Consider the following 14,660-nt stretch of genomic DNA (forward strand, 5'->3'; position numbering starts at 1 on the left):
TCTCCGCGCTTCTGGTCACTTTTAAAATTTTGCTCAACTTTACATCGCTCATCTGAGCTGTCTCTCGTGATCTCATAATTGACAACAAATGTGTTTATCAATGGTGGCTTTCGTACTTGGTGTGGTTCATCAAGTCGTGTACTTTATACACGTGGATTCCATCCAGCATTAAAGGGAACAGTTAATTAAGCATTCAAGGAGGCGAACAATGTATTTTGTGACGTAAAACATTGTTGAATCATCTCAGGCCTCTGGCTCATGTAAAATAAAGCGTTGCTTTCTCTGGAAGATTCGTCCGAGTGTTGCCAGCATGTAAAGCAACAGTTGTACACAATCATAATAATCACTGATGGTGTTGCAAAGTGTTGCGTGAGTCATTAGGGCCTTACCCATCACATTTGGCTTTGTCCCAGTCATGCTGGGTCACGTGGATGTATCTGCATGGTTCGATTCTGCGATAGTTACGGGGCATATAGCTCTCCCACGGATGTGATGTTCGCGTGATGTCCGATGCTTTTGTTCCAAGTAGTGGCAGCTTCTTCAGAAGAAAGCTTCACAAGCTTGGATTTCTGAAGAAGCTCAAGGTACGTGGAGCGAACCGTCGGACGGCACGCACGAACAGCACGCGGTAAAGCTAGGGGACGCGGGAGAGCTGTCAGCCGCAAACACCTGCGCGGTAGCAGCGGCACTCGTGCTCTTGCTGACTGCTACGGCAGGGGTCGCCAACATCTGCGGCTCTGTAAGGACCGCGTGGTGACCTTATTCATTTGGCATTGCGGCTCTTGAAATTTTTAGGTTTTTTACCGAATTCGAACAAAAATTATAAAGACTCTTCTTCTTGCCCTGGTTGCCGACTCCTGCCCTACTGCGTGCACTTGGCACAGCGACCTATTTGAAAGGAGCTCCGTTCCAGAAATGATATAAAAAAAATCCGTCCCCCATGTTCCGGCCACATAGTGAGCGTGGGAACGAATATTGGCAAAGCTCCCGTCCCACGACCTTCGCACGTGGATTGTTTATTAACTTTGTGCGACTAACAAAGCAAGCGAGCTCTTGGAGAGCTGGTGGACAAAATCCGACATGAAAGGGGAGCAGCATCACGTGTCGTGTCATCAGTGCCTCTGCCACCACCGCCGTGAGGTCCAGGGCACTTGCCCCGGCTCGGGTTGTGTTGAGCAGCAGCAGCAGCAACTCGCCTGCTCATTCTGCTGCTGCCGCTGCCGCGCTTGTAAATTCCGGCTCGCCGCGGGAGTGAGCCACGCGGACGAGCGAGCGAGCGAGCCGGAAGCGAGAGCCAGAAGCAAGAACCGGGGCCGACAAGTAGCTGCAAGGGGGGGGGGAGGGAGGTTTGGCGGCGCGGGGATGGGCGACCCGGGGAGGCTGCGCGTGGCGGTGGTCGGTGCCGGGGCCGCGGGGCTCTGCGTGGCCCGGCACCTCCTGGCCCGGCCGCACGACTTCCACGCCCCGTGCGTGTGGGAGCTCGACTCGGCGGCGGGCGGCACGTGGGTGTACAAGCAGCACGGGGCGGGGGCGAACCTCTCCAGCATCTACCGCGACCTCATGTGAGTCCGCGGCGCGCCTCGTGCGCGCACTGCGGGGTCGACTGAAAGTCGTTCGCAGGTCGACGCGGTCGGCTCGGCCGCACGTCGATCGACCCGCCACCAGAGACGCGTCTCGGGCGCTGTGAGCAGAAGAGGAGCGACTCGCCTCACTCACTGCGCCAGTGCGCTGCAGGAACTCACTTTGGCTCGCGAGTTGTCCTGTGAGTGGTGCCTATCGCTACGTTCGCCGCAGGACAGCCACAGTACCTCGAAACGAAACGTCACTTTCCAGCTAAATAAAATCAACAAGGACAGGTGGCAACCCTGGGTGATGGAGAAAATGTCACGTTACGTCTTCTTAATTCGCGCGGCTGATGATGTAGATGGAGAGCGATGACCACAGCCTCACATTCAGGTGGACAAGCCAGCGGAGTTGCACCATCGCCGGGACGTCTCCTTCGTGTCTGTGGATCGGGGCACCGCGTCCTCGTTAAATGCCGCGCTGTCTGTTCTGGATGACCACGGTCGCACGCAACATCAGATAGCCGCAACTTCTGCCATGGTTTGTGCAGCGGATGCGATTGAGACGGCCACTGTCAATTCCCACAATCGACGCTTTGTCGTATCCCACCCTGGCATGGTTGTGTGGAGTAAGAGGAATCCACACGGTGCCGCAGGGCTTCAACACAGCAGGCGCAGTGACCTGCAACGCCTTTCCAAACTACTGGATTTGTTATCTCTTGAGTGAGAGTTCACTCAGTAATGCATACGTAAGTTACTGAGTTTCAGGGTTGTTACTAATTATATGACTTCTGTTGCCTATTAATGTACAAATTGTAAGATAACATTTATTTTGTTACGTAACAGTTTTGTTTATACTGGTAGGAACCTCCTGGTTACAGCAGCCCACAGGGGATTATTGTGTCTGTCCGTCCGTCGTGAAGGGAGGGGCAGGGTGGGGAGGGAGGGGCTGGGTGGGGAGGGGAGGGTGTGGGGGGGCTGGGTGGGGAGGGTGGGGAGGGGAGGGGAAGTTGGGGAGGGGCTGGGTGGGGAGGGTGGGGAGGGTGGGGAGGGGCTGGGTGGGGAGGGTGGGGAGGGGCTGGGTGGGGAGGATGGGGCTGGGTGGGGGTGGGAGGGGTGGGGAGGGGCTGGGTGGGGAGGATGGGGCTGGGTGGGGGGTGGGAGGGGTGGGGCTGGGTGGGGAGGGTGGGGCAGAAGAGTTGTTTCATTTAACTACTGCATAATCGGTACTTCAATCGATCGATTAATCGGATAGCCCAGCTCGAACTAAATACATCCCAGCTGTGAAGGCTTAATGCGTGTTTACAGTTAAGTGATGTAAGCAAACAGGAAACTACTGGTTTGTATCAGATACATGCACGGGATCTCTGTAATTATACGAACGATGACACGGGCGCTCATTGCGATGTTCGACGCTGCTGCGGATCGCACGACCGGGGTCGTGCGGTTCCCAGCGACACGAGACTGGAAGACAAAGTCGAACGGCACCCAATTACAATGGCAACAATTGGAGTGTTTGGGCAGCAGCCGTCAAGGAAGAGCTCCGTGGAGGCTGAGAGACATTGACCAGCCACGTGGAATTGAGCCATCTTGACAACTATTCATGTTCGTGACAAAAGCAACTCATTTAAAGCCGTAAATAATGAGCAATTAAGTTGAAACAATATGCAGCCCTTGTTTCTTTGGAAGTCTGTACTAATTTTAATGTAACAATTGAGATCGTGCCAGGCGTTCAGGCTGAGACAACAAGAGGCTGGTGTTGGTCCAGGGGTCGTTAAACCCGGGAACAGTGGCCATGTATGTAGCAGCCTGGCCCTCTGTTGGCCAATTTTATTTTATCTTTAATAACTTTTCTCCGGGGTTGTTTTGTTTATCTCCACGCGCAAACCGCTCTTAAGTGGGGACACGGCCAGACACAGGACGCGGCGCTGTCTCGGGGGGGGAAAACCCACTTCGCATTTTCCTGCATTCACGAATAAATAAACAAGACGACCGTAAGAAAGTGCCGTCTGTGGAGCTTGTCGCGCGAGTCGGAGGCGCTGACGTCTGGTCGTCGATCGCCGCCGCCGCCGCCAGAGGGCGTCGCATGCGGCTGCCGGGCCCCGCCACGGCAGCCGCATGCGACGGTGACCACGCGGGTCGGGGCGCGAGGGGGTGAGTCGCGGGGGGTGGGACGCACCAGTGGCCGAGGCACTCCGCTCTCCCACACTCGAGTGGTTCTCGCACGCGTTGTGGTTGTGCGGCGCCTACTTGGTTCGCGTCATCGGGAGGTGCGTTCGCAGAGGCACCGCTGGAGAGGGTTGGTGATTCGTTAGTAGCATGCAAACATTTTGGGTTGTGCCACTCATAGGGATGAAATGTGTGAAATGCTATTTATTCCGTGTGATAAGGCACAGTGCTTTCTCATGCTCGTGCTTATGTCAAATATGACGCTGCTGCACGTGTGTGTGTGTCCTCAGTGGGGAGCGGTGGTGCAGCGGTTCGTGCACTGCGCTACAAAACCGGTGACCCGAGTTCAATTCCTGCTCACGGCCAACGCCGTTGACACATATCCGTTGGACTGAACCCCCAATGATTGCCTGGTGCACTGTGTAAACATCGCCACAAGGGAGACAAAGGCGGCCGGGCGTGGTGCTAGCCATCGACCCCTTCGTGCGCTGTTCCGGGCCTCATAGGTGCTCGCGAACAGTTTGTTAAGGCTCTGCGGGGGATCTTTGTCTGTTGTTGTCCACAGGACTAACCTGCCCAAAGAAGTGATGGCCTTTCCCGACTTTCCTTTCGACAAGAGCCTGCCCTCGTTCCTGCATCACAGCGATGTCCGAGCATACTTGGACAAGTACATCGATCACTTTCATATCCGGCCACACATCAAGGCAAGGCCCACCAGGCGTCGTATCAAGCCATCTTACTCTACATCTCTACACAGCTACACATGCTTCCAAACCCACAGTGATGATTGTGCCACTGGTAGTTACTTTTAAAGTTTGTCAGTTATCTATCGTTGTTGGTATTATCCCACGCAGCACACACGGTCACATCGGTATAGGGAAAGGTTTTAAACCAAATGTTCGGCGGAACACCTTTGTTTTTTGGCGCGTGGTATGTTTCGTTAATACACCTGCAGTATTAGCCAGGGCGGCTGCTGGGCTCGAATCAAGAACCTCTGCAACAAGCGGCGAACGCTCGGCCTGTGACCACTCCACTTCATTCCCCGTCGCCTCTTCTGAGACACAATTCTTATGAATTTGCGTTGTTAAAATAAACAAGAACTTGAGCGCTGGACAATGTGGCCATCCTTTATATATGGAATTGGTTTATGGTAATATATTAAAAATATGCAATGAATGGATGAGAGTCCAAGTGGTGTTTTAAAGATAAAAAATAAAATCTATTTCTACGTGTAAAGCAGCTGCAGATCATCGCCTGGCATATCTTTGTAGGCAACCAAACAGTTAATTCGTGCACGGATTGGGTATTATCTACCTAATCCAGAAATGAGTCTGGCTTTCAGTGTAAACAGTGGGCATCCTACGGATATACCGGCACCCCCGCCATGGGAATGTGGAATTCCCACACTTGGCTGATGGATATCAATGAAGGCGAGTGCCGCCCTAATGCTGACGATTTAGCAGGGCGGAAGCCCCTCTGCACGCACACCGCGTGCTCTGCATCGTCCCGTGGCATGCGCCGGTGGGTGAACGTCTGCGCTGTCGCCTGGGCGTGCGAGCAGCTGCAGTGGCGCGTGGAGCGGGTGCAGCCCGTGCCGGCACCGGAGGGAGCTCCACGCCACGAGGCCTGGGACCTCACTGCGCGCAGTCTGGCCGATGGCGAAGTTGTCACTCGGCGTTACGACTCCGTCATCGTCTGCAACGGGCACGTGCCTCCACGTTCACACACTGCTCAGAGCACCCGTAGCACAGCGACACAAGCTCAGTTCATATTTATTTACAGTTCATATATATACAGTAGTCAGATATAAGTTTGGCTGTAGTGCATATGTCTTTCAAGCAGACAGCTGTGATCACATTTCGAGTAAATGAAGGTGTGGAGGCTCATGTCGAGATGGGGGGTAGATTACGCGCTGTGCAGAGGGAACGCCTGCCGATTCTCACGCTCCCTCGGTGGTAGGTGACCAATCGGTTCTGCCACCCTCTCGAAATCCTTGGCTCCTTCAAATCTTGAATAATTAGCAATAAGATACTTTTCCAAAATGTCCCTCCCAAAATTGCACAGAATCTCCTGTAGGGTAGCCAATATACGGTATTCATGTAACGTTTTATATCCATGTATTGATATATTAAATGAATACAACTTGAGGTACAGCAATGTCTAGCATAAGAGTTGGCAATACTCTTTGTGAATGTTTATAAAGACGATAACATCGAATAGATCATCACCAAACATCGTCGAGCCCACTCCAGCGATCAGCCCTCCCGCACAGTCCTTTCGTGCCACAGAACTGGGGCTCAACTCACGCCGACAGCGAGTCACGAGCTTGTGTGTGCGCGTCCGTGCGTGCGGAGCTTCTTTCGCACCGTAGTTAACCAACCGTGCAAATTTGTGCGCGCGCGTGCGCGTTGTGCTTTTCAGACATTATTCCAAACCCTATCTGCCAGACATCCCCGGCCTGGCCGACTTCAAGGGGCAGGTGCTGCACAGCCGCGACTACCGCAGCCGCGAGCGCTTCGCGGGCCAAGCGGTGGCGCTGCTCGGCGCCGGCAACTCGGGCCAGGACATCGCCGTGGACGTCTCGGCCGTGGCCCGCGAGGTGTGGCTCTGCCACCGACGCGCCCCACTGCGCTCCCGGCTGCCCGACAACGTCCGCCAAGCGCCGTCCGTGCGGAGCTTCACGGAGCGCGGCGTCGTGCTGGTCGACGGCTCGGAGCGCGCGGCCGACGCGTTCGTCTTCTGCACGGGCTACGAGTACTCGTTCCCATTCCTGGCGCCCGAGGCGCGCGTCGGCGTGGGCGACCGCCGCGCGTCGCCGCTCTACAAGCACATGATTCGCGCGGCCACGCCGACGCTCGCCTTCGTGGGCCTCTGCAAGCTGGTCAACCCCTTCGCCTTCTTCGACTGCCAGGCGCGCTACGCGCTGGCGACGCTGCGGGACCCCGCGCTGCTGCCGCCGCGCCCCGAGATGGACGCGGAGGCGCGGCGCGAGTCCGAGGCGCGGCGCGCCGCGGGCGTTCCCGAGCGCGACCGCCACCTGCTCGGCGAGCGCCAGTGGGCCTACATGGCCGAGCTGGCCCGCCTGCTCGGCACGCCCGAGGCCGCCCCTTCCGCCGCCGTGCGGGCCCTCTTCGACGCGGTGAGAGCTCACCGGGAGGGCAACCTTCTCGTGTACCGCAGCCTCAACTACCGGATCACAGGCGACGGTGAAGATGGGTGGTGCGTCGTTGGCTCTGGCGAAGGGAGCCGGTGAGCACCGCGGCTGCGTGCGGGGTCCCACCGCAACGAGCCGTTGTTGTGAGCGTTCGATTACCAACGCTTTAACCGCACACACAAATCGACCACTAATAAAGAAGAGTTCAATAATGTAGGGCTGTTGTTTGTAGGCCTACTGGCTAAGATATGCTAATAGAATGTGTGCTCCACACTAACTGAACTATTGTAATTCTACCACTGATCTCTACAGCAATTGTTCAGAAGCGACCTGGCCACAAGTGACAGCTAGTGGCTTACATCACGTGGAAAATTATAGCAGTAGTCAAAAACTCTAAACGCGTGATGTTGATTCTAAATATGGAAGGGGAAACCAGGAGGTCCCGGAGAAAAATCAACGCGACCACGGGGAGAACACACAAATTCAAAACGTAACGTTCTGTTTCTGCACACTGGGGACTCCTGGGTGATTACTCATCCAGAGCCATCAGGCGACGCAATGTCCCGTGTTGGTGCCGGAAGGCGCCTTCAGCACGTGCCTGACACGAGGCGCCTCGTGCACCAGACCCAGACACCGCTCACCACTCACTGCCTTCTCATTCCCATCCAGGACTCTATTCCGGCTTCCATAAGCGGTGGTGTCGCTGCTCCCCGTTGCTATTTTAGAGATCTTGTGCCGTGGGCTTTCCTCTGTTAGCGGAGGGAGTCGCTGAGCCCGTGGCTCGGCTCAGACTCAACTCGTGGAGATCCTGAGCACGGCTTGGATCATTTCTCAGAGCCGGCTCAAGTTTAAGCGTTTGGCTTTGAGCCGGCTCGCTTGAGCCAGAGCCGAGCCTGAGCCGAGTCGAGTCGTGATGAAGAATAGGGTCCTCCAACGCTGTGCGGTGCCTCAAGGAAACGGTCCCGAATCTTAAAACACCTTCGATTCTCCTGGCTGGCCGGTTGAAACATTTTGGCGGACCAAGTTGTTACTTTGTGGACTTTCCGGGGTCTTATGGCGCTGCACGTGTAACCGCCGTACAACACAACACACGTGCAGCAACATACAGCACAACACACAGCACAACACACAGCACAACACACACCACAACACACACCACAACACACAGCACACCACATGTGCAAGATGCTTGGCTGTGGAGTGTCCCTGCGTGAGTTGAAGAAAACCTGGAACCGCTCTAAGGCAGCGGAGATTGCACACACAGCACAGTAGTATTATTATTAAAGTGTTTATTAATAACCTTGAAATAAAGATTTTTGCACATCTGCCCAGGGACGAAATGCGTTATGCATGTTGTCTTTCAGGATATTCTGCGGACATCTGGGACAAAAAGGGGCTATCAGAGGGACAAATGTCACTCTTGTGTGTGGGTTTAATATGGCCCCTTCCACGTGAGCATTTAAACGAAGGCTTTGTTACCCAAGGAAGCCTTCGAGTTTCCGAGCACTCATGAAAGTTTATATTTGATGTCTAATTATAAAAAAAATATTCCTTAATCACACGGCTTTTTGAATGTTAAAAATATATATGTTGACGCGATCTTTGCTTTGAAAATCGGTTTGCCTACTGTTCAATCTGTTGGTTTGGCCAGATGAGGTCATTCTTACGTCGATATCGTGACAGGCTATACAGTATGTATAGCACAATCACCCGCTCCTCTGGGAGCCTGCTAACCTAACGGAGTTGTTCATCAAACAAGGCAGCGATATCACAGAGGTGTGTAGAGACCTACGTCTACGGGTGAACAATGGTGGTTGGCAGTGCTCCAGCTTCGATAACAACGAGACATCAAACGATGTGGTCTTAAACAACTGCAGTTTGACGATCGTGACATTCGTCAAATCTACCACCGAGGGCCACCGCCGTCTCACGATGTGTTCCAGTTTGTTGCGAAACTGTCAGGACATGCATCACGCTGGCCTCACCGCGAGATTCCTCTCCAGAATGGCCACAGCACTGTGGAGTGACGCTCCTGCTTGACGCATGAGGAGGAGCAAGAGGATGATGGTCCGAGAAAGGTGTGGAGGAGACACGAGCGCAGGAGCCAGATAGATTGTGGCATTGGAGGCATTCGCGTGCACAGTGTCCATGCGACAAACATGCTACATACATGCTACATACATGCTACATACATGCGACATACATGCTACATACATGCTACATACATGCTACATACATGCGACATACATGCTACATACATGCTACATACATGCTACATACATGCTACATACATGCTACATACATGCTACATTCCTTTGGTGTGTCGTGTATACTGTGCACGCGATGTCATGGGCAGCAGCAATACGTCTCCCCGACAGTGAATGCATACAGGAGGCAGCGATTACTTTTGACAATCAATGACAGTTGTAAACAAACTAACGCGATCATTGCAGCATAGACTTCACTTCGCTGCACACGGGAAGACCGAAACACATTTCGGTCTTCCTGGGCCGAGTTGTCCCTCCCGCCGACAGGGGTAGTGAGCGATGCTGCTGCTCATGCCACCGAACTGGTTCTCCCAGTGCCGGTGACACGTGGCCAGGCGGGGCTACACGTGACGGACCGGGGGAGTTCCCGCTTTGGTGCTCCTGAGATCGCCCTCCTCACTCACTCGCCCACTCACTCACCCACTCCTCACTCACTCACCCACTCACTCACCAACCTACCCACTCACCAACCCACTCCTCACCCACTCACTCACCCACTCACCAACTCACTCACCCACCCACTCACCCACTCACTCCTCACCAACTCACTCACTCACTCACTCCTCACCAACTCACCCACTCACTCCTCACTAACTCACTCACCCACTCACTCCTCACTAACTCACTCACCCACTCACTCACTCCTCACCAACTCACTCACCCACTCACTCCTCACCCACTCATTCACTCCTCACCAACTCACTCACCCACTCACTCACCCACTCACTCACTCACTCACCCACCCACTCACTCACTCCTCACTCACTCCTCACCCACTCACTCCTAACCCACTTACTCCTCACTCACCCACTCACTCACCCACTCACTCACCCACCCACCAACTCACTCACCCACTCACTCACCAACCCACTCACTCACTCACTCCTCACTCACCCACTCACTCACCCACTCACTCCTCACTCACTCACTCCTCACTCACTCCTCACTCACCCACTCACTCACCCACTCACTCACCCACTCACTCACCAACCCACTCACCCACTCACTCACCAACCCACTCACCCACTTACTCAACAACAACGGCCATTCGCCACGAAGTGACGGTGACATCAACACGGCGCTTGTGCCAGGCTGTGCACTTTAAGGCCACGTGAAGTGTCGAACGCCCGCCGGCAGGAAGTCACGGGACAGACCCTGCAGGTGCCGCGTGGTGACTGAGGCGACTGGCAGATGCACCACCTGGGTCCCCGACTGTGCCAACTTGCTGCGTTTTAGCCGCCCGGCGCGCCGCTCGTTGTTGTCACCCGCCCAACTCACTCACCCACCCACCCAACTCACCCACCCATCCACCCCCACCCATTCACCCAGCCACCCACCCCGCCCACTCACCCACCCCTCCACCCGCCCGGCTGAGCAAGTCTTGGCGAGTGACACGCGGCGAGTGACACGCAGCGCGTCAGGCCACAGGTGAGCGGACATCGTCGCTGAGCGCGCGCACCGCTCCACTGCCGCTCCCAACCCGCTTCGCCTGACCCCGCGCGGCTTCGCCTGACCCCGTCTGACCCCGCGCGGCTTCGTCTGACCCCGCCTGACCCCGCCTGCGAGCGGATGAAGCGAGGCGAGAAAACAGCCGCTTCCCCGGGGGAGCTTCCGTGCCCTGCTGCTGCTGGTAAGTACCCAGGGTTATGAACCGATTGTCAGTGAACCGGTAACCGTTACCAGAACCGATCACCTATTCCGATCGACAGGAATCGTTCAAGCTCTGATTGGTTGGCGGCAAACGTGTTTAGATCGAAGTCACCCACCGCGTCATTTGTCTTTGTGTGTGCTCAGGTCAAAGGGGAAAGGCGCTCTTACTAGTTCACCCTAGCGATTGCAAGTCTGTGTGAGTGGATGGACATGTGAGTCTGAGTGAGTCTGAGTGAGTGGGTGGGTGGTAGAGGCCGACCGAAACTGAATTTCTGGTTTCGGCCGACACCGAAACCAGACAGAAAGTAAAAAATAGACTTTCGGCCGAAACCGAAAGTATGCCGAAAGAGGTAATTTTCCAACTTTTGGCGCCGAAACCGAATTTCGGTCGGCCTCTAGTGGATGGACATGCGAGTCTGAGCGAGTCGAAGTGAGTCAGTGGGTGTGAGTGAGTGGGTTAGGAGTGAGTGAGTGGGTGAGTGAGTCTGAGTGAGTTAGTGGATGAGTGAGTGGCGGATGGACCTTCACTAGAGGCCCCTCTAGAGGGCATTTGGTCTACTCTTGTACGCTGTTGGAAGAGGTGAGCGTACCCACATTTCGCCCCTCCACACGCGACCGACTACTTGTGGTATTCACCCATTCTGACTTTGGGCATGGGTGCAACGTGCACCACGTCGACTCGATCCGGAGACGTCTGGGTGGCGATGAGCCCAGTAGCAGTCTCGACTCGAAGCAACGACACCGCCACAGCCGCCGCCTGCGTTCCCAGTCGGCCCGGCACAAACAACGACAACTCTGGCTGCTGATGCTGCCCACGCCAAACAAAGATCCCCCGTGTAGCCTTCACAGACTGTAGGGGCAAGTGGTGTTAGCGAGCACCTGTCAAGGACAGAACGGCACACGACGGGGTGGGTGGCCAGCACCAACGCCCAGCCACCTTTGTCTCCCCAGTGCCGAGTCGATCACACACCACAACAACAACAACGCCACAAAGTGGCGGTGATGTCACCACGGCGCTTGTGCCACTCAAACACACCCACCCACACTCACACACAACAACAACAACCGCCATTCACCACTAAGTGGCGGTGACGTCACTACGACGCTTGTGCCAGGCCATGTGCACCTTGAGGCCACGTGAAGTGTCGAACGCCCGCTGGCAGGAGGTCACGGGGCAGACCCAGGTGCCACAGGTCGACTGAGATGACTGGCCCATGCACCACCTGTGCCCCCTACTGTGCCAACTGCTGTGCTTTAGCCACACGGCGCTCCGCTCGTTGTTGTGAGCATCGCTCCTCCACCATCCGTTGTTGTTCGAGGGCAACTGCCTCCAACTGCCCGGAAGCGTCCTTCACCAGCCTCCTCCAGAGGCCGATCTTGAGGTATTGTTGAAATTCCCTACACCTCTGCTGTAGCAGACAGACAGAAAATATGGCACCGCCCTTTCCTGAAACCGCATTGGGGCTCCGCAAACCTCTCCTCAGCGTGCTGTTGAATAATCTTTGCCAGGACCTTTCCCGGCACACTGAGGAGTGAGATGCCCCTGTAGTTGTTACAGTCTGTGTGGTCCCCCACGTGCAGCAGCTACACCACGTGCATTAGCTACGGGCCCCGCACTTTCAAGGGCCCCGCGCTAAATGCTTTCAAGCTATCAATTCCGGTTCAGCGATTCTGCACTTGCTCTATTACTATAGTACTATACTGCCTTCAACTTTTATGAACGACTGGGTGTTGAAGGTTAGCGATTTGCCGTATTATCTGGCTGTATAGCAAATGAAAACATGCAATTACTTTACAATGCAAGCAAAAAATTTCTGTTTTAATATATTTTAGTTTTTTTATTTAGGGCCCCTTTATAACATACTACAGGCCCCGCACTAACTTCGTCCGGCACTGGTGAGTGGTCGTGGCCTTTGCTCAACTCGTGGGGGTTGTCTTTCTTTCATCGTCTCTCGCGGATAACAGGGACGACGATGATGACGATGATGACGGTAATGATGACGATGACGAGGTTGGGAGAATGATGGCGATTAGCGACGATTCTCAAATATCTCCAGTGCGTAACAATCCTACTCTTGACGTGAAACTAATGCAGCATTGTGTTTGATCTCAATTGCAGATCAAATAAACGCCGAGAAAAATATGAACTTTACCCTCAAAAGGTTGGTAACCTCGATACTTGCTCTGCTCCTGTTGGCCTCTTTGCTGCACCGTGGCTTCGAGTCGCTCAACAAACGCGCGCAGGGGCCTCTGCAAGTTACCAAATGCTGCGGCCAGACATGTCTGCTGCGCACGGAACCCTTCACTCCAGCACTGCGCGCAAACATCCTGATCGTGTCCGCCTTCTGGGACAACAGGAAGCGGCCAAACGTCGTTCGTATTCTGGCCATCGTGAACCGCAAGAGGCGTTACGCCCTCCGATGCAAGTTTTGTTCCAGCAAAAGCTTCATCCATTATGGAACTCCAGCCAAGGTGTACGTGCACAATGACCATTTCAACTTCCCTTGGGCTCTAGCAGACATCATATGTCTTCCTGTGTATTACAAAGAACATTACGCTCCCGACTTTGTCGGCTTGCAGCACAATAAATACACGTTTCCACTCATACCCATCGAGAATACGAGAATACGACTGTCCAAAGAGTTGAGCTTCACCCACGACTTTGGCGTCTGCATCTCCACCCTGTTCGGAGGCTACAACAACGTGCTGCAGTTCACGCAGGCCATGGAGATGTACCGGCTGCTGGGAGCGGGACGCGTCACCATCTACAACAGCAGCTGCGGCCCCGAGTTGGGCCGGGTGCTGGCCCACTACGCGGCCACTGGTCTGCTCGAGGTGATCCCCTGGCCAATAGATCGGCACCTCACGCCGTCCACGGGGTGGACGTACCCAACTCACCCGGGCGACGTGCATTACTACGGACAAACAGCCGCCCTCAACGACTGCCTCTACCGGCACATGTACGACACGCGCTACCTCGTGATGAACGACGTCGACGAGATTATAATTCCAGTGGATTGCGCCGACTGGCGTTGTCTTCTTAAAATGCTCAACAGGCTGTACCAGGCTGATATTTACATGGTTGACAACCACGTCTTTCCGTACACAGCCACGGACGACTTTGGTAAGATGTTCGATAAGTGGAAGTTCATCCCAGGGCACAATATTTTGACGCAGGTGCGACGTGAACCTAACATCCCGGGCATCTTTAACCCAAACAAATTGATTGTCAATCCAAGAAAGGTCATTTGGACTTCGGTGCACTCTACGGAGAGAGCCATTGGTAAGACGGTGCGTGTGCCCGGTAGGATTGCCAAGATGCACCACTACCGCACACCCGAGCAGCCCAGACTGCCCAAAAAAGAACTCATCTTCGATGCTAAAATGTGGCATTACTATTCTGCCCTTATTGACAATGTAAACACCGTTTTGTATGAAACGGGGTTTCTTAGCTAGAGCGGGTCGGATGGGAACAGCGTGTATTGCGTGCGAGTAAAGAGCTGGGTTCTGAAGTTGGCGCATACGCGACTTCCACGGACACATTTGACATGTTTTGTTCCAAAATTGCTTTTTTGTGTGAAAGTTCCAAAGTGGTATGTTGTCGTCTCTAGGATTCTGGTTTCCCTGCGACATTGAGATATGCCCTGAAGCCAGGAGGTGTCGTGGTTATGCAGTGAAACATCTCAATGCTCGACTGATTGGGGCTTCCCGGTTATGGATGGGGTGCCTGGAATACTGCACGAAATTAAACAAGCCATTGCATTGACAGATAACACAACACATTTAATCACATGTAGTAATGTGATAGCAAGTAACGAAGTATTTATAATTGTATCGGACTTGAAAATAATATCTCAA

At 54.3% G+C, this 14,660-nt stretch overlaps 2 protein-coding genes across 3 annotated transcripts; both read left to right on the forward strand.

The window, feature by feature from the left end:
* Positions 1-1,089: 1,089 nt before the first annotated feature.
* LOC144934620 (uncharacterized) lies at positions 1,090-8,407 on the forward strand. Of its 2 annotated transcripts, none has more exons than XM_078860631.1 (4): positions 1,090-1,562; positions 4,297-4,435; positions 5,293-5,435; positions 6,153-8,407. In XM_078860631.1, the coding sequence occupies exons 1-4, from the start codon at positions 1,363-1,365 to the stop codon at positions 6,982-6,984; spliced, it is 1,314 nt and encodes a 437-aa protein (XP_078716757.1). In that variant the 5' UTR covers positions 1,090-1,362; the 3' UTR covers positions 6,985-8,407. The 2 variants fall into 2 exon arrangements, with proteins under 2 accessions (XP_078716757.1, XP_078716758.1); XM_078860632.1 differs by having other exon boundaries at positions 6,179-8,407.
* Positions 8,408-12,944: 4,537 nt separating this feature from the next.
* LOC144934652 (uncharacterized) lies at positions 12,945-14,258 on the forward strand. The gene has a single exon (XM_078860708.1). The coding sequence runs from the start codon at positions 12,945-12,947 to the stop codon at positions 14,256-14,258; it is 1,314 nt and encodes a 437-aa protein (XP_078716834.1).
* Positions 14,259-14,660: the final 402 nt, after the last annotated feature.

This window comes from Lampetra fluviatilis, chromosome 10, assembly GCF_964198595.1.
Source record: "Lampetra fluviatilis chromosome 10, kcLamFluv1.1, whole genome shotgun sequence".
NCBI classification, from domain to species: domain Eukaryota; kingdom Metazoa; phylum Chordata; class Hyperoartia; order Petromyzontiformes; family Petromyzontidae; genus Lampetra; species Lampetra fluviatilis.

Bases quoted from the DNA above. Each gene is read 5' to 3' on its own strand.
- LOC144934620 (XM_078860631.1), top strand. From the start codon at position 1,363: ATGGGCGACCCGGGGAGGCTGCGCGTGGCGGTGGTCGGTGCCGGGGCC. The intron at 4,436-5,292 runs GCAAGGCCCACC...GCGTGCGAGCAG, and splicing joins ATATCCGGCCACACATCAAG to CTGCAGTGGCGCGTGGAGCG. The intron at 5,436-6,152 runs GCACGTGCCTCC...TGTGCTTTTCAG, and splicing joins TCCGTCATCGTCTGCAACGG to ACATTATTCCAAACCCTATC.
- LOC144934652 (XM_078860708.1), top strand. From the start codon at position 12,945: ATGAACTTTACCCTCAAAAGGTTGGTAACCTCGATACTTGCTCTGCTC.